This window comes from Haliaeetus albicilla, chromosome 20 (assembly GCF_947461875.1).
Source record: "Haliaeetus albicilla chromosome 20, bHalAlb1.1, whole genome shotgun sequence".
Taxonomy (NCBI): Eukaryota; Metazoa; Chordata; class Aves; order Accipitriformes; family Accipitridae; genus Haliaeetus; species Haliaeetus albicilla.
Genome location: NC_091502.1, coordinates 3,671,349 through 3,699,098, shown reverse-complemented (window position 1 = coordinate 3,699,098; position 27,750 = coordinate 3,671,349). Strand labels below are relative to the sequence as shown.

The window sequence follows — 27,750 nt, the reverse complement described above, 5'->3', positions numbered from 1 at the left end:
TAACAGATGTTAAATTGTGTTTTCTGGGACGTTAGATACATTGCACCAGAAGCAAAGATGCCTTGTGAGACCCCACTGGCATTCACAAAGGCTCACTTCATAATTTTAGCTTGACAAAGTGATGCTCTCTAGCTTGTTCTGTAGCTGCTTTTTGGGGAGAGGTAGCCTGCTTGAAGGGCTGTTCAGAGCAGGAGGTGAACAGTAGGACTTCTACGTTGCACTGGGGAGCTCCTTGCCCACCTCGCTGACCACAGAGAGACCCTGCAGGGGAGCCAGGCACTGTAGGCTAAAGGAGGCTGCTTTGTGAGTACTCCCTAGCTGCCTAATGAAATTTTTTGTGGTATTCTGACCTTAATTTTATGTATTTTTTTTTTCCTTCCTGTGGGAAGAGTGTCACACATAAATGGGAAAGAAAAACAAATTAAGCCACCCATATGCAAACCTTGTGATACTGTTCCTGCAGTGTATTAAACAAACACATAATGGGTGGCCATGATTTGATTAAATATTCATGGTTAAGCAAATTGTAGCCCTTTACAAGGAAGAATTAGAAGACTCATGCTTCTCCTAGTTACTGGTAAGTAGACATAAAATTGAACAATTAAGTCAAGATCAATTAATGAGAACAGCGAATGCTTCCTAGAGTGAAAACTGTGTATTTCCTACTGTAGGAATTTACTCCGAATGCTGGGTGCGAGGAAACCAAATACAGACAAAAAAACAAAGGCAGATTTTCTTATATGCACCACTTGTATATATTTCTAACTGCATATCTAGAGTCCTACCTATGTGTAGAGTTGATAGAAAAGTATAGAGCTGAGACTGCCTTAGACGTCCTGTCAGAAAACCTTGAAATTTTCCAAACAAACTATTCAGACTGAAATTCTCAGACTACCTGTCTGTCTCAGCCTGAGCTGTTGGGAATGTTTCCCTTTTCAGGTTTCACATTTTCTGCTTGAACATCACAATCATTTTGAGATGTTCTAGTGCTCCTGGGATTGATGTACACCTGTGATTGGGAGATAGGACCTGAACCTGGCTGATGAGCCTGTTTTCAAGAACATGGTTCATACTTACCAAAGTGATTTTGCTTTGGCTAAACTGTAGTTAGATTTTCATTCAAAACTTTGTAATACACAGTAGAGGTTGAAAGAACTCAGCTAGAGTAGAGATAGGAAGACAGAGCAAAAAGTCTTTCTTTACTTGGCATGTTTCACTCGGTAGATTAGGTCAGTACCTCGAAGTATTATAAAGCTGTTTTGCAAATGATAACAAGTCAGTATTATAAAGTTGTCACAAAAGTATGGATAATTTTGCTGATATTAAAAATAAAGGTGTGGTCTACCTGGAAAACTCTGAAGATCATGATTCCACATGATACTAAAATCTAAGCAAGAGGGCATGTGCTTTTAAGTCAAACCATTTAAGTTTTTTTTTTTTAAGTTCATTCAAATATTTAAAGAGTCTATGGGATGAAGAAAGACCAGGTTGATAATCCCTTGCTTCTCCCGTTCAGGTAAGTTGTGGAAAGCTTTGGTGTTTATTCCTGGAAGACGGAAAATCATCTCACAAAACCAGAAGAGGCCACACATGACATTCCTGACATTTTTACTACAGAAATGAAGGAGGAAAAGAAGGAGAATGAACAAACATTTCTGAGGGGTGTCTAATAATTTTGACTTCCATTTTTAAGGCATCAGAAGTGACACACTGTCAAAGGAACCTAATTTTCTTTTTTTGACTTTATCAAAATTATCTCTGTTCAATTTGAATGAAATTGATAGGTGATGCTGAAGTGACCAGGTCACTAGTCACTTTAAAATATCTGAGCTGCATCTTCTAACTGTAAATTAAAAAGCAGCAAAAGTAAAGCATGTCCTGATTTAAAATTTGCCTTTTGCAGGTCAGCTTCATAGGTGGAAAAAACCATCCAAAAAAACCCCTTTACAGTAACTTACAATGAACAGAATGGAACTTTAGCTAGCCAGAGTAATCAGCATCAGGTTTAATGTTGAAACCCCCGAACCATTTAAAACGATTATGAAAGCATTGCTTACTTCCCCTAAACAGCTTTATCGGTAGCTCTCTGAGAGCCAGCGTTTTTTCCTGCCCATTCTCAAACACCATTTTAGGAATGCTAGTTGTGATGGTGGTGATGGATCCAGCATCTAGGGGCCTGACGGTGCACGGGCAGAGCTGTTTCTCCCCATATGGGTATAGTGTCAGTGCCTCCTGTTAGGCAGACAGTATTGTCCTGTGGGCTCTGTCTGTCTGCCAATTGCATCACCCTCCTCAAATTCATAACAGTATCTTGAGCAATGTATGAAGTAATCATACTTATCCTGACTTGTAGAATATCTTACCATTAGCCTAACAAACTGGATTCCTTACAGTGACCGTATTTTCCTTTTTAGGTGCGCATGTATATAAAGAAAATATATACGGGAAATTATGTAATTTTTTCATAAGTTTTTAAATGTCTTTATAGTATATTGAAAATCATGTTTTAAAAGTTTGTGATTAGACAACTCTAGTTGCCTATTGGCAAAGAGCATTACTGCTTTACATTAGCATGCTCTGTGTCCCCAGTTACAGAAATGTTATTAAACATTGTACTACTGAACTATGACTTAAACTTCCTATTACAGGAAACCATAAAGTTGCAGTACATGGAAAGATCAAAAGCTAGGGTGAAAAAAATCATAATTATCCAAGAAGCTTATCCTCACCCAAGGAAACATTTTTATTAGTCTTTTCTCAGCCCCTACTAAAGTATCTTCTGTTCTTACCATGGTACATAAATGTTCCATGAATTGACAACACTGGAGGCAGAAAAAGGGCACTGTGTAATCTTGGACCAACCTGCAGACGTTTTTCCATATGAAGATACGAAATGAATGTGATGTTTTGGCCATGGTAGTGAAAACTTAACAGCAAGGCTTAGTTTTCATATGAAACTGTCTATATGAGGTGCCTGTTGCAGGAGTTTCAGCATAAACTGCACAAAAAATTGTGCTCTTTTTAATTATACTACACTCTTCTTAGAAGTGCACTTGGTTGGAGAATACAGATTGGAAAGCAAAAACATTTAATGTTTTATATACTTTTAAAAGAAGGAAAGAAAAAATAGGTCAAGCTAAAAAAAAAAGGAAAATAAAAATGAATAATAATAAAAAATGTGAAAAATATAAATAAAGAAGACACTAAGACTAATGATTAAGTGTCCCTTTTTCATAACAGCCTAAACGTGGTAAATGACATGCTGATAGTTATTCTCATCCAATATTTTATTTATTAGATGTAGTAAGTGAATAATGGTATCATCATCATTGCAGTAGCACTGCAGGTGGCCCCTTTTGTGTTTTCCCTTTCCCTGGATTTTACGCATTGTGCTTCTTCACCAGCAGAAGGGCACATGGTAGAGGAAGTATAAAAAATGGTGGTGATGGGGTCATAGAACAACCCTTGGCTCCTGATCAGAGGTTTCAGTTCAAGCAGTGTGTGAAAAAGTAAATCTGAAGGAAAAATTAAAGGTAACATGTTCAGAACTGAATTTGCTGCACATAGAAATAAATGGGTTTTCATGTAAACTGTCATCCTGGCAGTAAAATAGCTATAAACATTGCTAATGTATAAGCAAGCTAGGTGAAATTACCCAACTACAAAATTATGGTATAAAAAAATCCTGGGTTTTTACTAACAAAACCAAGGCCATAGATGAAAACTAGTATGTCCAACTTAATAGTTACCAGTTTTAACTGTTCCCAGGGAGACTTAACTTCATAGCACTGTCCAAAAAAATGCTTAGAACAAAGATGTGAATGAAAGATCTACACAAACACAACTGCACTACTTGCTCCTAATGTTTAATTTTACTGATTTTTCACTTAGAGTTGACTTGTCTAGAAATCTAGCATTAGCAGAAAAAAAATGTTTTGTCTCAAAGGGTCCAACAGAATTAGAGCATGTAGCTGCTTTGATTAGAGTTTAGGGCAGTTCATCTCTCTACCTTCCTCCTGTCCCAGTCTAGAGTATTTGGAATAGGAATTGTTAACTTTATCTCCTTAATTTCATATGTTGCATATGAAATCCCAGTCTTAGTGTGGTCCATGAGAGTTTTGCTGTTGATTTCAGGGAGCAAGGATTTCATTGCAGGTGTTATTTTCCTTCAGTCTGTATTGTTTGTAGTTATGGGGCTTTGTTATAGACATGCATAAAGTGGAAAAAAAACATTGAATGAAGAGAAGACATTATTGCATGGCTATGGGTATCCTAAATATAGCTAAGACAATGTCAAATTCTGCTTTCAGTAGCATTGATAGAAGGTGTAAAATCTCACTCCTAATGTCCATTACTTGGAATCTACACAACAACAATTTGAAGGCAGAATATGCAGACACTATGCAAATAATAGATTTACAAAAAATAAACCAACACTATGCAAAAATGAAGTACTGCAATTCTGCATTATTAAAATGGCAATAAAATGCATTTTTAACATACATACTGACATATATGGTATATGAAAAAAATGCAGAGCCAAGAAATTAATGATACTGTTGGAAATCGAATGCGGTTTTGAATTTATTTGCTGTTAAAGCACATAGAAATTCATGTGTGAAATAAAACAAGTAATCAGTATCTAGCAGCTGTTAGAGGAAACATTTCTTATATTTGTATTTTGACAATATAGCAAGACTTTTATGAAAGCGTATAAATTGTAGCAAACTATCTGGGCAGAATTTCATTAAATTTACTCTTACATATTAGTCCAAAATAAATATTAAGCATTTACATAAAGTGTATTTAATGCTCTGTGAACACAAGTTTTAAACAGCTCTCTACTTGTGCAGCTTTCTTATCCTTAAGCTATACAGTAGGTAGTTCATTTATGATGGAAGAACATGATCATTTGTCCAACAAGGATGTATTTGTACATCTGTGCCCTCCCTTTCAGGAGCAGCACAGAGCTAGAATTCATCTCACTCCTGGACTTACTTCCAGTAAATAAAAGGGTTGAGTAACCAACGTGTTGGCTAGACTTCCCTCCCTTCCTGTTCCCTGAGAGCCAGGTCTTTGCCCAGTCCACCCTTCCTTCCTGTCTTAAAAGCGCAATGACAGAAAGATTAAAAAAAAAGCTATATTGACCTTTTATCCCTGCTAAAGACACACACTGTAAATTCAGCGGAGAAGGTACGGCTTGAGGAGATTTAACAGGAATCACTTTGACTTTTTGCAGTGAGTGAAATTGCGTGGTTGGGATTTAGAGAACAGCATTGATAAATTTGTCACCGAATGTGCAGGAAGACCTGATTGAAACAACTTTTCACTTACAGTTAAACATTGTGATCTCTTAAAAGATATTTAGGTCTATCTGGGGACAGACCTTTTAGTAGGGCCTGTAGCGATACGACAAGGGTGATGGTTTTAAACTAAAAGAGGCTAGATTCAGGCTAGATATAAGGAAGAAATTTTTTAGGATGAGGGTGGTGAAACACTGGCACAGGTTGCCCAGAGAGGTGGTCGATGTCCCATCCCTGGAAACGTTCAAGGTCAGGTTGGACGGGGCTCTGAGCAACCTGATCTAGCTGAAGATGTCCCTGCTTATTGCAGGGGTGTTGGACTACATGACTTTTAAAGGTCCCTTCCAACCCAAACTATTCTGTGATTCTGTGATTCTATTCTAGTCTTCCCCAGCAAACGCTTTTTCGCTGCATCTCGTAACAACTGGTGTTACGCCAGCTTCAGAAAAACTTTTGGAAGACAATAGAGATGTGATTGAAATGCCCAAGCGTTCTGAGTTGGTGGTGAATAGTTTGCACTGACACTAGGTGATTCATGTCTTTTAAGTATTTATCTGAAGTATTACGCTTGAAGGCTTTGGTATAATTGACGCTGGGCTGCTGTAGTAATTCTTCATTAAAGGCCTCCTGTCACTGCTGCAAGCAGTGCCTTCATGCCATCTTCCACAGCAACTCGTTTTATATTTCAGGTAATAAAATAAATTGGAAACACTGGATTGAAAGCTTTCCTAAAATAGTACTTTTATAGAAACTTTTATTTTTACAAGGGCAGTCGTTATAGCTTTTTAATGCTCCATGTTTAATTTTAGGCCATAATATCTGCACAGTAATATTTTATCCTCTAAGTGTCTCATTAACTTTAGACCACATCATCACTGTGAATTAGTGAAATTCTGCGGCTGAAAAACTGCAAAAGAGATCAGAGTTATTGATCTAAACTAACTGTCATCCACAAAAGTTCTCATTTAAGGCTTTAGTACTTTCTGGGAATGGTATGTAAGGTGCTCGGTCTCCCAGTTTTGCTCTTGTCTTAGTCACAGCTTGATCTTATGAGAGACATTGAAGTGTTGCTGTTCCGCAAGCACTGAAATGTGCTGGTTTAAATTTCAGCAGGTGGATAAACCTGGCAGAGTTAATGACGTAAGCAGCGTACTTGACATGAAGTACGTACTTCAGCACTTCACTCCTGCTACTCAGCACTTTGCAGGATGAAGCCCTGTATGATCCTGAGGTCATCACAAATCTCCAGATCAGTAGTTTATTCCTATTTTAAATAGTTGTTTTCTATTTTCTTAGAATGTACACAAATGCTGTAGCTGTGACCATTCAGTTGCAATACGTATATAATCCTCTTGTATAATAATGGGGTTTTTTTTCACCCTAGCTTTTGATCTTTTCATGTTTTGCAGCTTTATGGTTTCCTGTAATAGCAAGTTTAAGTCATAGTTCAGCAGTAACATATTCGGTAACATTTCTGTAATTGGTGACACAGTTTATACTGATAGAGCAGTAAACTTCTTTTCCAGTATGCCGCTAGAGCAACTTTTAAGGAATGATTTTAAACTATGTTTCACTTATTTGTGCGCACAAAGACACAGGAAACTGTAAATATTTTCCTATATATAAAAGAGAAGTCTAAGTTATCAGGTGTATCAGCCTAATAGTAGATGGATGCATCTGCACGTTCAGTTGGTTAAGATTATTGCAGAGCTTATGGGGTTTCTCAACGTATTCTGAGTTTCAGGAGGAGCTTCCAGCAGTCAGATGCAACCCATGAAGAAAGTACCTCTGATTCATCACTTTTTCTTGCCTTATGATCTGCTCAAACTCAAACCAACATTGTGTAACAAATAAAATAAAATTTTAAAAAAAAAAACAACCTCTTGAAGAACTAGATAGTTTTCTGGCACATTGTAAGATGTGATACACAATTTTAATGCATTTTAGTATCATCAATGGAAAGGCACTATCGCCATACAGCCCATTATTGTATTTCTGCTTATGTTTCAATGGGAAATGCAGACTATTAAGTCACTGCTTGTACCATGGATCTCAAAAACGAGATGAAAACAAGAAAGAACATGTCTAACCACTGAATTAGTACTTTTTTTTAAGGAGGAGGGGAAACTTGAACACCAGTTGATTCATTGATTTGTTGTATTTTCCCCATAGGTAATAAGCTCAATGAGCTCACTTTCAGAATATTGTCTACCCTCTATCCTGCGCACTTTGTTTGACTGGTATAAAAGACAGAATGGCATAGAAGATGAATCTCATGAGTACAGACCAAGAACAAGCACTAAATCCAAAAGGTATGATTTTGAATATGCATATGTACATTATTGACAGATTCTAAGGCAAAATGTCTTACATTTCACCTGTCAGCTTTTATGAGGTTACAGTTGCTTGAAAGTTGTTCTCCTCTTTTTCTGCTTGTTCCTGGATCTCTTCTCTCAGCTTCTAGATGGATGGAGTAATTGTGTCTTTAAAATTATGCTCCTGATTGTTCAAACACTGTTCCTTAGTGCTGTTTTGGATGCTGTAATGTCATTTAAATAGTGGTTTGTATAAACTGTGTCTGTCTTCTTTACTCATGCGAGCAGGAAATAATTCTGTGACACTTGGAAGGATTTTTTTCATACAGCATTCTGCTTAGTCATAGTAATTTCACATACACCTATTCTCAGTCCAAAAAACTGTGAATCAGTCAAAGAGCTTTAGCAATAACATTGATTCAGCTCTTAAAAGAAACAAGCAAACAAAAATAAAGACCCCAAAAGAAATATATTGATCTCTTATGATATCAGTAGTTCTTCAGTGGCAAGGCAACAGCTTGGTCTTGGTTTATATTGAGGTCTGACAGTTTGATACAGGTGTATTCTTCAAACTTACAGTTTTTCTGAATACTTTGGTACTACATTTACACACTTTAATGAAGCAGCAGGAGAATCAACACTGGCAGACCTGCTGTTTGGAAATGCATAGGCAATTCTTCACATTAGGATTACATTATAATCCAGTGACTACTGAAGGAAATAGTTGCTGGAATGGAGGGGTAGGAGCTAGTTTTAGACTTCAAGGTAGACATGAACCCAAATCAGAATCTTCCAGACTCTTTATGTCAGTAGAATTAGGCAATATGAAGGCATGATTCATCAGTTAGATGTCTGCTTTTGGATGAGATGAATCCTTGCCTTGAAGTGCCTGTTTCTCTCGACTTGTTACAGGACCACCTGCTCATAAAGAGGTGTCTTCAGGAACTCCACCCAAAATCTAGTTGGAAGTCAGCTTAGCAGTGAACCAAGGCCACTCTGTCAATTTATAATGTTATGGAAAGGACGTATAAGTAGTCCTTTCTCCAGTTAATGCAAAACCAAGAAAACCAAAATGCAAATAAATTATTTCATCACTGATCAAGCAGAACTCTTAAATGCATGTTATAATATAAGCACATAAGTACAACTGAAATCACTAAAGCTCTTAATGTGTGTAAGAATTGTGCTGAATTTACGCAAAAATCTCACCGAAATCAGTGGTAACTGCTTCAAACTGACTGCAGAACTGTCCCTTTAACATTTAGTTTTAGAAAAAGTATTGTATATTTAATGTTATCTTTTCAGTACACTTTGAAACTGTGATCAGGTGGTTCAAATGGATATGTTTTGTATTTATATTGCAAGCTACTCACTTCAGACATTTATTCCTTTATGTTGTTCTGCACAAGGAATGCATTCAAAAGTTTGAAAAGTGATGCCAAAGTTAAAAAAATAACACTGGAACAGTTTTTAAAAGAGAATGTAGTTTGGTTATGAATTCTCCATTGGTACTTTTAAGGCATTTTTCAAAATCCGTCACAAGTCTAAATATGAATTTGATAGCACAAAATAATTTATTACGTTTGCCTCCAAAGTGTAATTGAGAACTGTCTAGATGGTGCCTTCAGCAAGGAAACTGAAATGAAATCCATTTGTTAGAATATAGAATCCAAAAGTTTCCTTGTTTTTGTTTTGGTTTTTTTTTTTCCTTGAAAAAGCTTTGTGTTGATCTTAAACTGGAAAAAAAGAGGGAGGAAATGGAGAGTGACATGTAAACATTTGAAAGAAGGTGAAAATAACAAGTTAGATTTGGTCTATTTATCTCAGATTTTAAAAGCATACCAGTGCATTACTTTCTAAAATGCTGGACTGCAGTTGAAAAAGTAGAACACAATCTCCTGTTATCTGTATTTCTGTATTTGAAGAAGGCATATAATATGAATTACAACATATCTCCTAAATATTATGTTTCCTGGTTTGATTTTGCAGTGATGAACAGCAGAGGGACTATTTAATGGAGAGAAGAGATCTGGCTATTGATTTTATTTTTTCTTTAGTATTAATAGAAGTTTTGAAACAGGTATGGAGTTCTTAAATTACCCATTAACTAATAACTGATGGAAATTACCAATACAAACGAATTTTAGGATTCTTTTTCTATTTCCATCTTTAAGAGTCTAATAAAAACATGAGATACATCCTGCATGCTTGTTCATTGCTGTCTTTCTTGCACGTGTAGGATACATAGTATTATGTGTTCATACAGACTTCACTTTGCCAAGTCTTTGGAGCTGAAGTATTACCCTTCAACACAAAATAAACTTTAAATGACTGGCTCATTTCAGCTGTTGTGTTAGTTAGATGCTATTTCAGCTGATACCATACTTCTGTATGGAAGATACTCATGACTAATACTAGCACTACGGTATGCAGCTTGAAGTGTAATATATGTGTACTCGTTATGTTTTATTCTGTGTTTTCAGATTCCACTTCATCCTGTAATAGACAGTTTGGTACATGATGTTATTAACTTGGCTTTCAAGCACTTTAAGTACAAAGAAGGGTAAGGCTCTTTTTCCTACAAAAATTCTGTGGGGAAAAAAAAATCACTTTATTTTTTAATAGTAGTGGTTTAAGCAGTATGCTTTCTCAGCCAAGAATTCTTTCTTGTCTCTTCCTAGGTACCTTGGTCCTAACACTGGAAATATGCACATTGTTGCGGATTTGTATGCAGAAGTAATAGGTGTTCTAGCTCAAGCAAAGTAAGCAAAATTGAATATCGTATTTCCCCCATAAATCTGAGAAGTTCTACTCGCTTAGCGTGTGCATATTCTGAGTTTTTCACTTTCTTAAAGAATAGTGTAGGAATAAATCATTTCAGCTCGTTGGCCCTCTATTCATCCAGATGTTCTAGAGCATACAACTCTAGGGAAGCACAGGCTTTCTGCATCTAGTCTGGTGATACTGAGTAAATTCAACTCGACTACAGCAGCATTATTTTTCTTATCTCAGCAATGACGTCTGTGGAAAGCCCAAAGGGCTGAAGAGAACTATTTTAGTTATTTTTTTTCTGTATGCTGTTTTTTCTCTAGCTGGGCAAACCTAAAAATGGCTATCCTCCAACGTAGCAACATTTTTAAGTCTCTCTGCAGTTATTTCAGTTCAGAACTTAATGCAGCTGCTTCTGAATCCTTCATCCTGCACTTCTTAGAGCAGATGACATGAACCACTTCGTGGATCTGGTCTTGAATTTTGAATCTGGAAGCAGACAGCTTCAGAAACTCATGTACCCAATGTAACATTTCATCATATGCTTACACCACAAACTGAGGAGAGGGTGAAATTTACTGCCGTGACACGGTGTTCTCTGTCTCCTGACTTCTTGGTGTTGCTGAGAGTGACTCTGCTCTACAAAACCAATCAACTTAGCTTGATGTAGCCAAAACAGTTTGAGTTCCTGGAAATCATACAATTTTCACAGACTTCAGCTAAGGCCTTACCTGTGTTTCTAAATTGGCTGGGTCAAAGGCAAAAGGGGAAGTGACATCTGGATCCAAAGCTTCAAATTGACTGTCAAAGGTAGAACATACCTGTTCTCCATAAATACTGCTTTTCTTCTCCAGTTCTGAAGGGCCTTGCTAAGATGTTACTACCACTAAAGGACTTCTTCTTGCCAACCTGTTTCTTTAAACTCTCCTGTGCTGTCCATCATAGGCGATAACAAAAGGTTGTTATGTGCTACACCTGCCCATGAAAATGACATTCTTTTCATTTTGTCTCAAAAAGAACAGGAGGTCCTGTTGGATGATCTTCCTATATGTTATGTTTATGGGCAGTGTGTCTCAAAAGACACCTCCAATAGATTTGTGGGGGAGATAAAAAATGGTCACAGACCCATCCATCCCAAGTTGTCGTAGTTAATGCTTAAGTGTTACTGTAATGGCTATTAGAAAAAACCTGAAGGGAGGAACAGCCTATCTGAGTATTTTCATAGTTATAATTTCAGCATTTTCTTTTGAAAATATTGCATGTACTTGCAAGAAAACTATCTTTCATCTTGGATTTTTGAAAAACACGTGAGGGGGTTATTCTAATGATATTCTTAGCTCTCATGCAAAAGAGGGGCATGGTAAGAAAATAATTTGAAAGATGTGGTTATCTAAAGGGACTAAGGACAGGCTGTACACTTTATTTTCTTTTCTGAGTTTATCAGAAGTGAAAGAAAACTGAACAAAAAGAAATCTATTCACATACTGACTGAAATGATGTTTTACAACCAAAGTTGAATCTTCTTTAGGTTTTTCCCCATTTATATAGCTTACAATACATTTCAAATATTAATGTGTACTTTTTTGTAACTAACCAATGCGAATTCACAGGTTTCCTGCTGTAAAGAAGAAATTTATGGCAGAGTTAAAAGAGTTACGGCATAAAGAACAAAGCCCATATATAGTTCAAAGCATTATCAGTCTTATAATGGGAATGAAATTCTTTCGCATTAAGATGTATCCTGTGGAGGACTTTGAAGCTTCTCTTCAGTTTATGCAGGTAAAATTCTTAAGTATACAACTATGGTTCCCAGACCTTTTAGAATGGGCTCCCCTTCATCTTTCCTGTAATACTCCAAGATATTTTCCATGTGTCATTCTCACATAAACGTATGTGCAGCTACTTTCTGCTTGTTCTGAACCTCAGCGCTCCAGTCTCCAATCTCTGGAGTGTATCATTCCATACCAACTTTTCATCAGCTGTATACCCCTAGTCTGTACATCTCACCCTCCAACAAAAGGAGTTTCTGTTCTGTAGACCCCAGACCTTCCACCCTGCCCCATGTCCCTGCCTAGTTATATCTCCATAGCTGCTCACTGCCTCCAAAGTGAATCTTCCACCATTGACATAGCGGCCAGTGAGGAGAGGACCTTCTGATGGAGAAGAACACAGAGGAAGAGACGAAGAATTGAGGCAAAAGCTGGATGGAATTTCCCTTGGATATGTTGTCTCCTTCCACCACACCTTCACTCCCCTTTCTGTAGGGTACATTCTGTACTCACCTGGTTTGAGAGCCACTAGTACAGAGCATAGTTTGACTCTCATGAATGCTTTAAATTAATAGATTACATCATTTTGTAAAAGGAAAGAAATATTTTATGTTTAAACATTTTAAAAGTCCACATTCTTGTTGGTAATGTACAATGGGTCTGTTCCCATCAGCAGGTTTATTTAGCTTAACCTTTTTACTCCCCTGTTTTTTCTTGGGCTCACCCTCACAGCTACATGGTTTGTAGCCACTCATCCAGTAAAATACATGTTTTATATAAACCTCTGTGTAAAGATCAGCTTATTGATGGTGTCAGTGGAGTAAAAAATCAATTTTAGATGCCCACAAGTAAAGATTTGACGTTGGAATACAAATACACAGGCGTATAGACACACAGAGCCATTTCTCTTAAGTCCTGAACAGGAAGCACATTCTATTTCAGTTTTTCAATGTGTTTTAAACCATATTTAACAACATATTTTAAACATATTTAACAACACAGAAGCAGCTCATTTTTCTTCTTACCTCACACTTCATTATATGAACACATCTTAGTATGTGTTGACTTAATGTAAGTTATCCAGAGCTGGCAAGATATCAAAAGTAGTGTGTGTTCAGTGCACATGACTAATATGAGTCAATGACTTTGTGGCACAGCACTGCTGGGATCCAGTGTTCACTGCTATTGAAATCAGTGGTAAAGCTCCCATATAGTAGAACTCAAAATTTGGATGCAGATGATCTCTGCCTTCCCTGACTATAGTATCTCAGCACGAAAATAATTCTTAGATATACTACAATGCATCATAAGGTGCACTGTGTATGTAGGAAAGCCAGTTTTGCTCAGTTTGGTGAAATACAGTTTGATTCTTTGGGCGATTTCTCTGTTAGTTTGAGTATCTACATGCAGTGCTTCAGCTACAAGCTCTTGTCACCAGCTCTGCTCTAGTAGAGAGCCACACTTTCAGAAGGTAAGCTAACCTCAGGAGCCAGCTCCAGAAGAGCCTCTCTGCCACCATGGAGTGCAGAAGCAGCTCAGGAAGGCTGCTGCCTTTGCATAGGGGCCTTCAGCTGTGTAGCAGAAATGGCTGGAGTGACTGAAGCCATGTGGTGTAGAATCCTGATTGCAGCCAGGAAGAATCAGGCATGGTCTAAAGTCTGAACTGCTCTGCGCGCGTGTGCAGCAAAAAAGGTCAGTGGGGACCTTCCTTGTAAAGTGAGTGGTTGTTTGGGTCTTGGGCCCAGAAAGGAAGAAGTAACTGGAGCAACACGAGTTGTCATCCTCAGAGAAGTTGTACAGAAACATGAGGGGATGCTTATCTGCCCTCCCTCACTTCCTAAGCAGCACAGCTGTGTGGATAGTAGTTCGCTGCATGTTTAGGACAAAAGTACGTTTCTACTTTCTCTCTTAATCCCCAATTCCAGGCTGGAAATTGTGGTGGTTTGCACCACAGGTCTCATCCCTCACATAGCACAGTTCTATATTGACCCTTAATCTGCGGTGGATCCTAGCAGTGAAATTTATCCCCAGATAATTACGGTAAGATTGTTCCTTACCTTGAGTATCTTACCAGAGAAATACGTTCCTTTTCTGGCCTCTCAGAGCGCTGTGCAAAGCAGTCCTGTGGGCTATTACTCCTGCTCCTGAAGGTATACACAGGGAAGGCATGAGGTCAGTCCCTGAATCCAACTCCCTTTCCATCCCCAAAAGACCACTGGGCACAACTGGAATCAGTGGAGATTTTGTGGATTATCATGGTTAGAGTTAACAGATCCTTGATTTTGACTTATGTCCTGCTTTGTGCTTGCTGCAAAACGCAGATTTAGAAGTTAATAGACAAATATTTTCTGTGGGATTTGCAAGATATAAAGTCACTGACACTTGAGGTGCATTCAGCAAACATTTAGAGGTCTTTATTCCAGCTGATACACAATTATGATTCTTGTTTTGTTTTGTTTTGTTACAGGAATGTGCACATTATTTCCTTGAAGTTAAAGACAAAGATATCAAGCATGCACTGGCAGGACTGTTTGTTGAAATTCTTGTCCCTGTAGCTGCTGTGAGTTTATTTTTCATAATTTTTTGTGAGGTTATTTACATAATTTCTTCAAATTGGATAAAACAACTTGTGAAATGGTGGTTTATTAACATGAAATTTTCTTTCAGGCTGTTAAAAATGAAGTGAATGTCCCCTGTCTGAGGAACTTCGTTGAAAGCCTGTATGATACAACACTTGAACTTTCCTCACGAAAGAAACACTCGCTGGTTAGTAACCCTAAGAAGCAGAGGCTAAAATTCTTTGTCAGAAATATCTCTGAGCAAGACTCTTGGGAAATCGCAAAACTTTTTTCTGTGTTTGGCTTTATAACCAATACATTTCTATTTGCAGGGAAGGTTATTGTGTTTGCAGAAAATAACCATATTTATTTTATTCAGAATATGATGTAAATCAGTCTGAATCAAACAGATGTTTTCTGCTTCTGGTTCTGTGATTATTAAATGGTTAGACTTTCTCATACTTGTTATGTGTAAACATTAGGAGAGGAGAAAGAATAGAGTTCACTTCTTGTCAAGCGAGAACAAATGAGGCATGTGGGAACAACTCTTTCATGGGGCTTAAATAATACATTGTAGGAATGAAAAAATGTATAACACATGCCCTTTTAAATCCGTAACTTGGCTACTGTGCAGCTCCCTATTTCATTTTTTTCTTGTGAGATGAACAGTGGCACTGCAGTGTATTTTTGGAAGCATGAGTTGATCTGAATTAAATGAGGATCTGAGTCAGTTTGATGCTGGCCGCCTTAAGCAGTCTGTCTCTCCAACTGGGTCAGTGTACGTCAGCAATGCAGTGTTAGCTAATCCGTTTTGAAGTCTTGGACCTTCTAAGTAAAGAAAGTTGTCATTTGTCCTCCCTCGTTCTATGGGAAAGTCAAAAAGACTTCCCTGTTCCCAGTGCTCTCGGCAAATGGTCACTAGTGTTAGTGAATCTGCTGGGAGGACTGCAGGAGCATGCCTGAGCTCTCTGCCGCTGTTACACCAGTCCCAGGGGAGAGTCAGAACATCTCCTGGGGTGCAGTCCTGATCCTGTTTGAATTAGTGGAAGTCTTGAGATGGATTTCTGATTTCGCTCTGCTTATGTTTGCGTGGATCTATTCCACTCTGCCAAGTTAATAAAACACTGTTGAAACTGCAGCAGGGTAAGAGCTTTGCTGTACAGTTTTTACACTAAATAGAACTTCCCCAAACTGGTGGCCGTACTTGCCAAAGTCAATACTACGTGCTTGAGAAAGGGTTGCACAGCTGGGGCTTTGTGTTTGATTGCTTGTCTACACATACCACACTGGAGGCTACATAGTTAAAAGTGACAAAATAGAATAGATTCTTGTGAGGGTGTGATTAGAAATACAAACATTGCGAGGAGGAGGAGGAGGAGGGGAAAGGCAAACAGTTGGCAGAAATAACTGCAGTGCATATTTCCAGGCTTCCAGGAAGAAAGCACACTCTTTAGAGTCTGAAGAGGACCTTCCTTTCCCAAGATCAGTGTTTTGTGAATCGGTGCACTCACTGTACTGGCAGGATAGGGCCATTTGTGTTGCCTCATTTTCTATCTGAAAGTATCCCGCATGAGCTCGTCATTGAGGTTCTCTTGATAGTGAATGGAGAGACTTATGAAACTCTAGGAGATCGTTCGTATCTTCCCTCCTAAGGCTCTTCCTTAGGATGGTTTGTAACGCTCTTGGGATGTTACTAAACTCTGTGATCCTGTCAAGTACTTGACTATTATAATGTTAATATGGTAAGAAAGTCTTGCATGAGAAGACTTCACTTATCCTCTTCCATATGTATTTTGGACATGAAGATTATAAAACTAAAAATTAACGTACATTTGCCATTTACTCAAGAAACTAGGTCTAACCTAGCTATAGACAATTTATGTTATATATTACAGGAACAGAGGTTGGGGTTTATGGTGTATTTATACTTTGAGCTGTGACTGAAGTTAGAATTTTAGGGTTAATTTTGAGAATCATTGGTCTTTAAGATAAAGTTAACTTATTTTTGACTAATAACTATGAAGTCCTGACTGGATATATGAACATGACAACTGAAACAGAAAAGTCTTGCTGAAATAACAAAGTCATTTTCAAAATTAATAGGTGCATTTTAGCTTATATTTTTTTAGTGTAACATTTACAAGTGGAGTGTCAAAGTAAGTGTTGACAAAGAGACCAGGTTCCAGTATTTGAACTTCTGTGTTCTGCCTTGCTTCTTTTTATTTTTCACTTTGCAAGATGTAACTACCAGCAGATCCAGGCATTGCCTGTTTTTTAACACAATTCTTTAGGGTGTTTGACATGTCTCTCAGTAAATATTGTGACTGCAGATTTTGAGGAGTAATAGGCATCTGAGCATTCACAAGTCCCAACAATCTCTGTGGGTCCTGCTGTTATTATAGTAAAGTTTAGTTATTCCCATGCTATCATTTCTCAGTCAACTGACTTTGAGTCTGTAAAATTGTGACCCATCTTTGGATTTATTATACTGCTATAAGCAGGTATGTGGTTCTTTTTAGTTCATCCATAAAACATATCTGTAACAGCTTTGGAGAAAGGTTCCTTTTACATTGTACTACTTAACAATGTGTTTATGTTGGCTAGCATGTATTGCACAAAATGGAGGAGTAAGAGCTTTAAGTTTACAGTAGCTCTATTAAGTTACTTTTATGATGTGTAGACATGCAAATAATATGGTATCGACATCCATTTCCTGTTTAGGCTTTGTACCCTTTGGTAACGTGCCTGCTTTGTGTCAGTCAGAAGCAGTTCTTTTTAAACAGATGGCATATTTTCCTCAACAACTGCTTATCCAATCTCAAGGTTAGTATCTTCTGGATTTAATATTGTATTAAAACTTCAGTATGCACTATTGACCTGTTGCAAATCTGTTTTATTTAAATGTGCTGGATTATTGCTATTATCTGATTCCATACATAATTTTATTCCTGACAGTACAAATTCTTTAGCTGTGCAGATTTTTTCAGTAACAAAAAAGTATTCTTGTGCCTAGTTTGAATTTCTACTGTTTCTCTAACTCAAACCAAGCCTGAGTCAAACAGCTGTGAAACAGGCAAGATTGTTGATGAAAGTTATTAGCTTGAGTGACATACCAAAACTGACCCACTATTAAGTTGCTTTTTTTCACAAAGGCATTCTCAAACAAAGCATTTGCTATTACTTTATCAGAATGGAACTAGTTGCAGGACACTGATTCCGTTGCCTGTTTCACCCTGTTAAGTTGCATTAAAAAAAACTAAACTATTTGAAGTTGTTTCCTTCACATATCCATTCTTACTCCTTTACCATTTGTTAGATCTTTGAAGTTTAAACCTAACTGTCCACTGCGATCTGCTGTGGTTCCTGGCCAGCACATTCTGTTCAATATACATATGCTAGTCATCGTTACAACTCCTCCCTGTTTCTTTTACTTGTGCAATAACTCACGTCCCATTCCACACTTAAGTGCATCCATATGAAAGGATGGTCCTGTGCCTACCTGAAAAGGCCAAATTAAGAAGCACAGTGGTTAGCTCAAATGAAGGGCCTCTGAACTGCTGCTTGATGAACCAGTGGTTAGGAGGCTTCTGCAAATGGCACGGGTAGAATATGCAACCATTTTCTCAGCTTAGTGGCAAACTGAGGAGGGAATCTCTGTTCTCCAAAGGCTGAATTCCCAAGCTTCTCGACAAGGTATATATTACATCCTTTATTGTTGTTGCTTTCTTGCTGTACTTTGTCTTAATGAAGCAATTTGTATTGACTCTCTTCATATGGATCCTACTATTAGAATAGCTCTTCAAAGTGTTCATAGTCTGTCTGAAGATTTCTTTCCACCTGTGTCTGAATTATTTACTTCTGCTGAAGATGTGTTAGAACCTTATTTGCAAAGAGATTCAGGAAATAAACATGTTGTTATTGCAACTAATTTTACGGGTTTTTATGAGGTTATACAAGCTTTAGAAAAGACAGCTACAGCTCTTAAGATCTCTGAGGAGCCACCTGGGAATATAGATTTTTCTGAAAATTAGGGAGATCCTGACAAATTATTTTAAACCATTAGAGAAAATATAAGTAAAGTTGCTCCTACCTTACCAATTGAAAATCAAATTGGAATTCACCTTGCCACCTATAATTCATTGACATACGCTTTGATTCATGGGGCTCATAGATTAATGTGGTGGCACATTCAATCTTTAATCTGGGGAGAAGGTAAGGTAGCTGAATACGTAGCTAAATTAAGAATGTGGTGGGCCACTCCTCAGTACAGAGGAAGAGATGCCCCAACCATTGAAGCAATCACTTCATCAGTCAGAGTGGCACCTCAAAGCCCAAACCAAACTCACACAGCTGGAAGAAGAGCTAGATCAACAAAGGAGGAGAAATCCTTCCATTAGAAGGGGAGTTGTGCACACCAGGACAGTATATGGGTCTCCACGATCTTGTGTGGGCTCCCATGAACCACATAATGGATCAGGTTGCTCAAGAGCCTCCACACCCAATAGAGCACAATCTCCTTCCCAAAACCGTTAAAGTCAAGCATACACTGGGAAAGCTAAAAGGTTTATATTCTAATCATATTTCTGATTTTAATATAAACTGGCAAATCTCTGATCTTACAGAAACAAACTTTTCTCTTGAATTAATAAAGGAGACTCCTGCCAGGACATGGAAATATTTGACCCTGGCCAAACTCTGGCCAAAGGGTATTTCATACAAACCTGTTAAAAGTGGTGTTAAAGTTAATGTGTATCCTGGTTTTAAAATGGAACATTTATTGTTAACTAAACTTTATTTACAAAAAAATATTCAAGGCAGGAATTCTATATAGGAGAGAGTCAAAGCACCGTGTTTCATTTAGAGGCAAAGTTTTTCAGTGGGAGCAACAGTTCCTTGTCTCCAAACCACATTGGACAAGGAGAAAGCTCCAGTACAATTTGAGCCGAGGTTGCAAAACTTACTTTACAAAGAATGGGCCAAACAATGCCTATCTCGAGAATGAATCCATGGGTACCAACGCAATATCCCTTTGGCCTGAATGGGCCAGACCTAACGCCATATTATTGGAAAACAGAAATGGAGGAATTAAAGAAAATGGGCCTCACTCCTGGCAGTCCGGTTGCTCCTCCGCTAATCACAGAAGAAGAGGCAGAGGCACTGAAAAAGAAAATTCTAGAAAAACAACAACAATGGGTAAAAGGCAGCAGCACTTATCAATCAAGAAACAGCAGATCCTGTCAGAACTGTCACCAACTGCTCCCGTGTTCAAAAGGCCCACATTCACTTTGACAAATTCTTCGGCACCAACAGCAAGTTGGGCGCTGCCAGCAGTGGTAAAGGAACCACATCCAATGCCAATACCTCCTGTTGGGAAAGTGAGGAGGATGTCAGATATATATTAGGCCAAATACTCCTTGTCCTAATAGGATTACTGACGGGGTTTTTGTTGTTGACAAAAGTCCTCAAAATACTAAAGAGGCTCTATTGGTGATGGACTTCTCTCAGTTTTCCAAAGGAAGCCACGCTATGTGCTTTCCAAATACTGGGCACCCAGTCACCATGCACTTGCACAGACCTTGCCCATGGACATGCCCATGATTTCCGTGGATGTTTCTCAAGCTTTTTATCATCTTCTTCTCAATCCTGCTTCTGCTATACAGCTTGTTGTTTCTGACGGAAAAGTGGTCTACTATTTTCAGAAAACTCCAATGATATCGGTCTCAGCCCCTTTCTCCTCCGTCTCTTCTCAACTGCCCTCGCAGCTGGACTATCTTGTCGCTAGAATATTTGGACTTTTGCTTATAGGGATGACTTCCTCCTTTGCCACACAAGCTCTTATTACCTTAACTCCATTAGCCAGTGTCTGCTGTTTTCTTGAAAGCTTTGGGGTAAGAATAAATTTTGATTAACATACTCCATCACCTGTTGAAGAAATCAAATTCTTAGGACTGAAATTTACAAGGACTGACATGATGATACCTGGTGAAAAATAGATTGAAAGTAAACAGGTTATTAAACAAATTGATTGTAACCAATGTTATGATGTTAAAATGCTGCAAAGATTAATAGGCTGTGTAAACTTTGGCATTCCTTTTACTACTTATTCTAATCATGTGCTACAACCATTGCATGCTGCTGTAATAAACAAAAAGGATTCTCCATTTTCTGTTCCATATAAAGGCTTATTGTATAAAATGTGTTGGCAAGGAGTTAAATGGAAATTGCAACCCAAGGACAGTGTTTCTATTCCTAAGCTTGTGACAGATGCCATGCTGGAAGTTGGAGCCATATCCCATATCATTGGTGGGTTGTCTTGCTTCCATTGTGCAGGACCTAGACCAATACACATTCAAGAATTAATGATGGCATTGGTTGCAGTTTCTTTGATCAAACCGTGGTCTTTGATCTGTGACTCAACATTCGTCTGCAGACAAAAATTCAGCTCTTTGCCCTGGAGATTTGCACTGTGAGCCAGGCAAATCTTATCTCGGGTCAAAGTGTACTGGAATCCTTCAAAGTTTAACCCAACGGATGGCCCAACACGTGGGAGACTATCTGATTGGACTGCATATACTTGCACACTCCTCAGAAAGCCCTTAAAGCTGCCACGGAAACAAAAACCCACATATGACCAAAGAGACCAAAAGACAATCTTGTACTAGTTCACAAGTTTCTGAAAATAACACCAATCCAGACAGATAATCCACTTCAGTCCCGCTGATCCCAGATGCCATGTTAATTAGGCCAGCCTAAGCATCCACAGATTTTTGTCCTTTCACTTTTGAATATCATTTATTTATCTTCTGTGTTCTTCATACCAGGTCTCCACCATAGGGCAACAGCTTTTGAATTGACAGAATCCACTGAAGATGAGATTTTCTTTTCAGAGTCAAATTGAGGTGGTTTTCAGATAGAGATTTTAAATTGTAACATGTATCTAATGTAACTGACTTGGGTTTTTCGACAACTTAAGTAATACCAGGAGAGGTAGGTCAGATGCATAAGTGTCCTACAGCTACAGGAATGGGGTACTGTGCAGCCGTGAGGCTGTATATTCTCTGAACCTTGACATCCATGAAGTGCAGAACTTCCTTTCCTTTCTGATTTGTGCCTGAAGTTTATTCTTACATTATACATTTGTCTAGAATAAGGACCCAAAAATGGCTCGAGTTGCACTGGAATCTCTGTACAGACTACTGTGGGTTTACATGATCAGAATTAAATGTGAAAGCAACACGGCTACCCAAAGGTAAGATGCTGTATTTGTAATGATAATCAGGCCTTGTAGAGTGGATGTTGCCAGTGAAGAAGGAGCTTTTATAGTTCTCCTGAATTCCTTTGAATTGAACCTATTCCTGCTGTGAAATAAAAACTCAACTGTACACAATAAAATATTCTCTTTTGTGGCACCATCAGTTATTCTCCCACCTATTAAAATTACTGTATAAAGTGTTTCTGCTTTTGGAAGAACTAGAAATCACTCTTTCCCTGGTTATAGTTAGAAATATTTTTGTAGTGGCATGTCATTGACTGGTTTATTGTTACTTGTAATTTAGTAATGAAATAAAATAATTACATTGAATTTGTAGCAAAGGATCAGAACAAGATACCCCATTACATTTTCATTTCAAAGGAAATACATTCTAGTCTCTCTAAATGGAGGAGGATTTCCAACTTACGTTTCATGGTAAGTGAAGGTCTGCAAGGTCCAGAAATGTCTAATGCTTTTCTTCCTTCTTTTACAGTCGGCTTATTACTATTGTCACAACACTTTTCCCAAAAGGGTCCCGTGGTGTTGTGCCAAGAGATATGCCTCTAAACATCTTTGTGAAGATAATACAGTTTATTGCACAGGTATGGGAGAACCATGCATATGTCTTTCCAATTAATGAATAACTTGTTTTCCCAATAACAAATTAACAAAGAAGTAAACTTCTATTGTCTGAATTTTTTGCAACCCCATTGTCAGTATCTTTTCATCTAGGCAATGATGCAATTATAGATTGAGCTGGGGCAGACTTCTTTTGAACAACAGGTTTTGATTAATTTAATTCCACTGAAAATGGATAAAAATGTTTTCACTTCAACTCAAATGTATTTTTTGTCAGTTTTTGGAATTGCCAGCAAGTTAGAAAATGCATTTGTTGACAGGCTCTGACTGCCAATAAAGATCAAAATAATAAGCCATATTTTGTCCTGATACTGAATCATTCCTACTATATAGGACAATGAGTTGCATTGCTTTTAAAGCAATAAGTCAGAGGAAAACCAAGTTCAGCATGTAGCTGACACATTTAGTTTTCATCAGTACAAATGGGAATTGCTAAAACAAACTAACCTGCAGTGCTGGAAGTTTCATCTCTTTTATTACTTAAATTCAGAAAACATTCCCATTGAGCAAAGCACTTAAGCACGTGCTTAAAGCCTGTGAATAGGAATGAATTAAACAGATGCTTAAAATCTTCCCTGAACTGTGCCATCTGTGAACAAGCTCCTTTTATGTAAAATACTATGTTACTACCATAATTACCACAGTTTAAATGAAATAATTAAAAGCTTTATTACTAAAATGGATCATTTTCTATTTAAATGCTATAAATTTTTGAATTTGTCAACATACAGCAGTGTTGAAAGCTTAGATCTGATAATACGTTCTGCATACTTCTGAAAATGTTTTTCCGAACATTTAAATAAATCCTGATTAAACTGGTTTTCAGCATTCTATTGCCTTAAAGAAAATAAGTAGCAGAAGTGAGCAGCTTCATGATTTGCAAAATTTTCACTATTTTAGGAACGTTTAGATTTTGCAATGAAAGAAATTATCTTTGACTTCCTTTGTGTTGGAAAGCCAGCGAAAGCTTTCAGTCTCAACCCTGAGGTATGTTGTGCATCTCCATTGTTTTAAGTTAGTATATATTGTATTGTGCTACATTTACTTTCTGGTTACATTCTAAGCGTGCTTTCACCTTTTTCCAGTTTTCAGGCCAAATCTTGAACTTGATTTATTGGTAAAATACATCTGTGGACTTTGGTCTGTGAAATGTCACATTGTTTATGCCTACCTCATATTTCCTCAGTGAGGACTATCAAATGTAAAGTAGTGCAAATGTATAAAAGAAAAAGATGAATAGAACTATTGATCACAATCTCTCCTTATCACTCTGCTGTTGTTATATGCAATGCCTTAAATTATTTTGATATAAAAATAAGTTTTTGTAACAATTTCAGTGTTTTTCAAAAGAGTTTTACTGAAAAAGAGTACATGATCCAAGAAGAATTGAAGTTGACAAAAAAGAAATAACTCTAATATTAAAGTTTTACTGCTCTGACCAGTAAAGCTCCAGTAGTGTTAGGGTCATGAGTCAGCTTCCTAGTGCTTTCCCTAGAGAAAACAATCAGAAATTTGAAAAACGTTAAAAAAAAAAAAAAAAAAAAGTGGTAAAATAATGAAAAATTCTCTTGAAAATAATGTATTTGCTTATAATTTTGAAAACATTTTCATTTGAAAATTAAGAATGAACACAAGAAAAATTAAAAGCATTTGTGATCATCTCATAAAATATGTCTGTATCAATCTTGCAGTATTAAACAGTCATAGCTATTGACTAAGATGTTAAAATAGAATGCGTTACTTTACAAAAACTATATTTGATTTTAAAAAAATTTGGAAAAGTAGATTAAACTTTTTACTGTCAAAAGCAGCAGAAGTGAAAGGCAAGCTTTACCTTGAGCACAGCTTTCATCTTTCTTCAGCAGAGTAAAGAAAAATGAAACAGAATTCTTGAGCAGGCAGTCCCCACCACGTTCCGGGTCAGTCACCCGCAGTATTGACTGAGGAAGGTCCTGCAAAGGACGTTGTGTATTAGCATTGCATGAAGCTGAGCTCATGGGGAGTGGACGTTGTCCTTAGCTTCTTCATGAATCAACATCTGAAATTTTACTGTTTCACAACAATGTAAATCCGAAAACAGTGAAATAACAGGGCTACTTTTTGGCGTACATAGACTGTAGCATTCTAAAAAAAATACCCATCATCTATGTAAATGCACCTCTGGGAGACTGTCAGTAGGACAGCCTCTGAGTTTTTGGAATACATTCCTGGGAAATCAAAACATTCTGGTCTTTTATTAATTGTTGCAATGCAAAGCTTGCAAGTTTTCTGCTGGTGAATTCCCAGAAAGCATTCAGGTCACTTAGACTCACGTTCCTCATGTTTTCACATTGCAGTTTTGGCGCTGAGCACCATTCCAGACTTTTCACTCCATATGGTCAGCCCTGGGGCCTTTTGAGACAGTTATTGATCTTTTTTTGTAATGGACCACATGGGACATTTCTGTTTAACTGAAGGTCCAGTTCAGGTGCATTACTAAACACCAGGTCATATCCACGTGTTTTATCCTGAAGATAAAAAGATAATGTACTAATGAAAATAGTTAGAAATAAAGTTTTGAGAGGGGAGAGCACTGCTCACAGTGCAGATATGAATTCACTATTTCATGGGCATTTTTCGTAAAATACATCAAACTAGTAAATGTAGCGAAGGATATGGGTAGAATATGTTTATTTGATTATGATACTCATTCATCTTCTGAATTTTACAGAGAATGAATATTGGTCTGAGAGCTTTCTTGGTAATTGCTGATAGCTTGCAGCAAAAAGATGGTGAACCTCCAATGCCAGTGACGGGAGCTGTCCTTCCCTCTGGAAACACTCTCAGAGTGAAGAAAACCTATTTGAGCAAAACTCTTACAGAGGAGGAAGCTAAAATGATAGGTCAGTAAGAGAATGGACAATATAGAAACTTAGATGAGAATGAATGTGAAAAAGTCTTCAATACCTGAGCAGAATAATTTACTGTTGTTAAGTATTCAATTGATTTCTTTATTGTAAACATTTACTTTATTGTGCATTCTAATGAAATGTATAGTTTAGTTTGGCAAATGCTGCTTTTTTTAATTATTTCAGGAAAAGTCCTCAGTCGTGCTCCACAAGTGGTAGCAACCCTGCATTCTGGGGGGGGGTTAAGCCCACAGGTAGTTAAGAACTAGCTCCTTTCACCGCTGAATAGCTGTGTTCATTCATGAATATTCATCTTTTTAGAAACAGTGCCTGTGCTCAGAAAATGTACCAGCTTTGAAAACCAGCAGAGATTCCTTTGATATCTTCATTTTAATTGCAGTATCACACACCAAGTGAAAATTTCAAAATGACAGAAACTTTTAAATGTAAAATAAAGCTGAAGTGCCTAAGTTAAAAGCATTGTTACCTTCGGCTTCCTTCGTAGTCAATGTAGAGAGAGAATCCTGTGCTGTAGAAGAGCTTCTTTATCATGCCCTGAAGGTGCCTGGTTTTGCTGGCAAAAAAGAAAATTTGGCTACTCACCTTAGCACTTCATTAAGTCCCCAAAGATACATGAATGAAACAAAGTGTACATATTTCTACACCAGTAACAAAGACATGTGTTGTACTGTTGATAGGTCATTGTAGTAATATCAAGAAAATAAGCGATGTAAGACCCACTGCTGTTGAAATGTGCAACAGACATAGTATTTAGTGTTGTCACTAATTCAGTTCATTTTGGCTACCCCTCATGCATTTGATAATAAAAGTTTGCACTATTGAATTCTTATATTTTATTACCAATTTCTTCACTATTTTGTGATACAACATTCTAGTTTCCATGTATAACATGTAAGATTAAGCTAGGTAATTCCTATATTTTCTTTTGCCTTCTACTCTGCCATTGAACGTTTGAACATACCAGATCTGAAAATTGATGTCATTTTGAAATTCTAAGCTTACACTGTCTTTATCAAATAGGAAAAGAATGGACTAGAGAATAGATGATTAAAAATATGTTGTTCAGTGTAAATATATAAAAATTCATTAAGAAAATTAAAATTTTAGCCTTTGATGAATATAGGAAAAGAGTTAATTCAAGTTTTATTTTTGAAGTATTTGATGTCATCAGCTGCTGTAAAGCTGTGTGTCTAATATTGTTTTGCACATAAAATGTCATGCCATTAATTTTCATACCAAGTAAGTTTTAGGAGAGCTCATTCAGGTTCCTTTTTTCTCTCTGCTATGGTGTTTAAACCTTGCTACTGGATCAGAGCTTTTACTTCTGTCATGAAAAGTCACAAAATACATTGTAGAACTTAGCAAACTGCAGCTTCATTTGACTATGTAGGGACATATTTTGACTAGGTATCTTTTAATTTTTCCTTCAGGAAAAACATGTGGACATATCTATCACTTGGGCTATTTTTACATACAATAGCATTCTTTTTGGAGAGGGCAACGTATTCTGTTGTGGAATCAGAATATCATTGCTAGTGGAATATGCTATCTCATGAGGAAAACATTCTTAATTCATGCAGCACAGCATGAGTAGACAGCTTTCTTTTTCAAAATATACATATCTATAAATATCCCAAATTATACAAAAATGCATATTATTGCAGGTATGTCATTATATTATTCTCAAGTAAGAAAAGCCGTGGACAACATACTCAGACACCTTGACAAGGAAGTGGGTCGGTGCATGATGCTAACCAACATACAGATGCTTAACAAAGAACCTGAAGACATGATTACGTGAGTGCTAAAGAACAGTAATTTCCATAAAATATTGAGACGTAATTTCAGAACTTTTTCTCTACTTTTATCTATTGTGAGTCATCAGAGAAATAGCAAGAAACAGGATTATTTAGCTTAGTTAGTATATACTTTGCAAAACTGTTTATGACAAGTTGATTGTACTTCTTTACATGTTGCAATGTTTGGAACTGAACTGATGCTCTCGACATAGCCAAAATCATGTGTGAATCCTATGAATGTTTAGATGGTAGTAGCTGAAAACCCAAAGTGGAAAACCTTCGCTCAGGTCACTGTTTCAGTGTATATTTGCATCACTGAACTTCAAAATTAATGCAACAAATTCTGTAAATCCCTATTAATAATAATATTTCAGAATTTCCATTACTATTCATGCCTGTAATCAAAATCAAATCTTAATTACAAACCCAAGTCATTT

General features: G+C 37.2%; 1 protein-coding gene across 8 annotated transcripts in view; it reads left to right on the top strand.

The window, feature by feature from the left end:
* The window catches only part of FRY (FRY microtubule binding protein), a 253,298-nt gene that overhangs the window by 127,025 nt on the left and 98,523 nt on the right, over positions 1-27,750 (top strand). For all 8 annotated transcript variants that reach the window (XM_069808041.1, XM_069808038.1, XM_069808037.1 and 5 more), the window contains 13 exons: positions 7,476-7,615; positions 9,608-9,698; positions 10,102-10,181; positions 10,300-10,380; positions 11,998-12,166; positions 14,624-14,716; positions 14,824-14,922; positions 17,436-17,537; positions 21,860-21,963; positions 22,460-22,568; positions 23,506-23,592; positions 25,316-25,487; positions 27,179-27,311. In XM_069808041.1, coding sequence (XP_069664142.1) covers positions 7,476-7,615; positions 9,608-9,698; positions 10,102-10,181; positions 10,300-10,380; positions 11,998-12,166; positions 14,624-14,716; positions 14,824-14,922; positions 17,436-17,537; positions 21,860-21,963; positions 22,460-22,568; positions 23,506-23,592; positions 25,316-25,487; positions 27,179-27,311 — 1,460 coding nt within the window. The remainder of the gene's footprint in view (positions 1-7,475; positions 7,616-9,607; positions 9,699-10,101; positions 10,182-10,299; positions 10,381-11,997; positions 12,167-14,623; positions 14,717-14,823; positions 14,923-17,435; positions 17,538-21,859; positions 21,964-22,459; positions 22,569-23,505; positions 23,593-25,315; positions 25,488-27,178; positions 27,312-27,750) is intronic.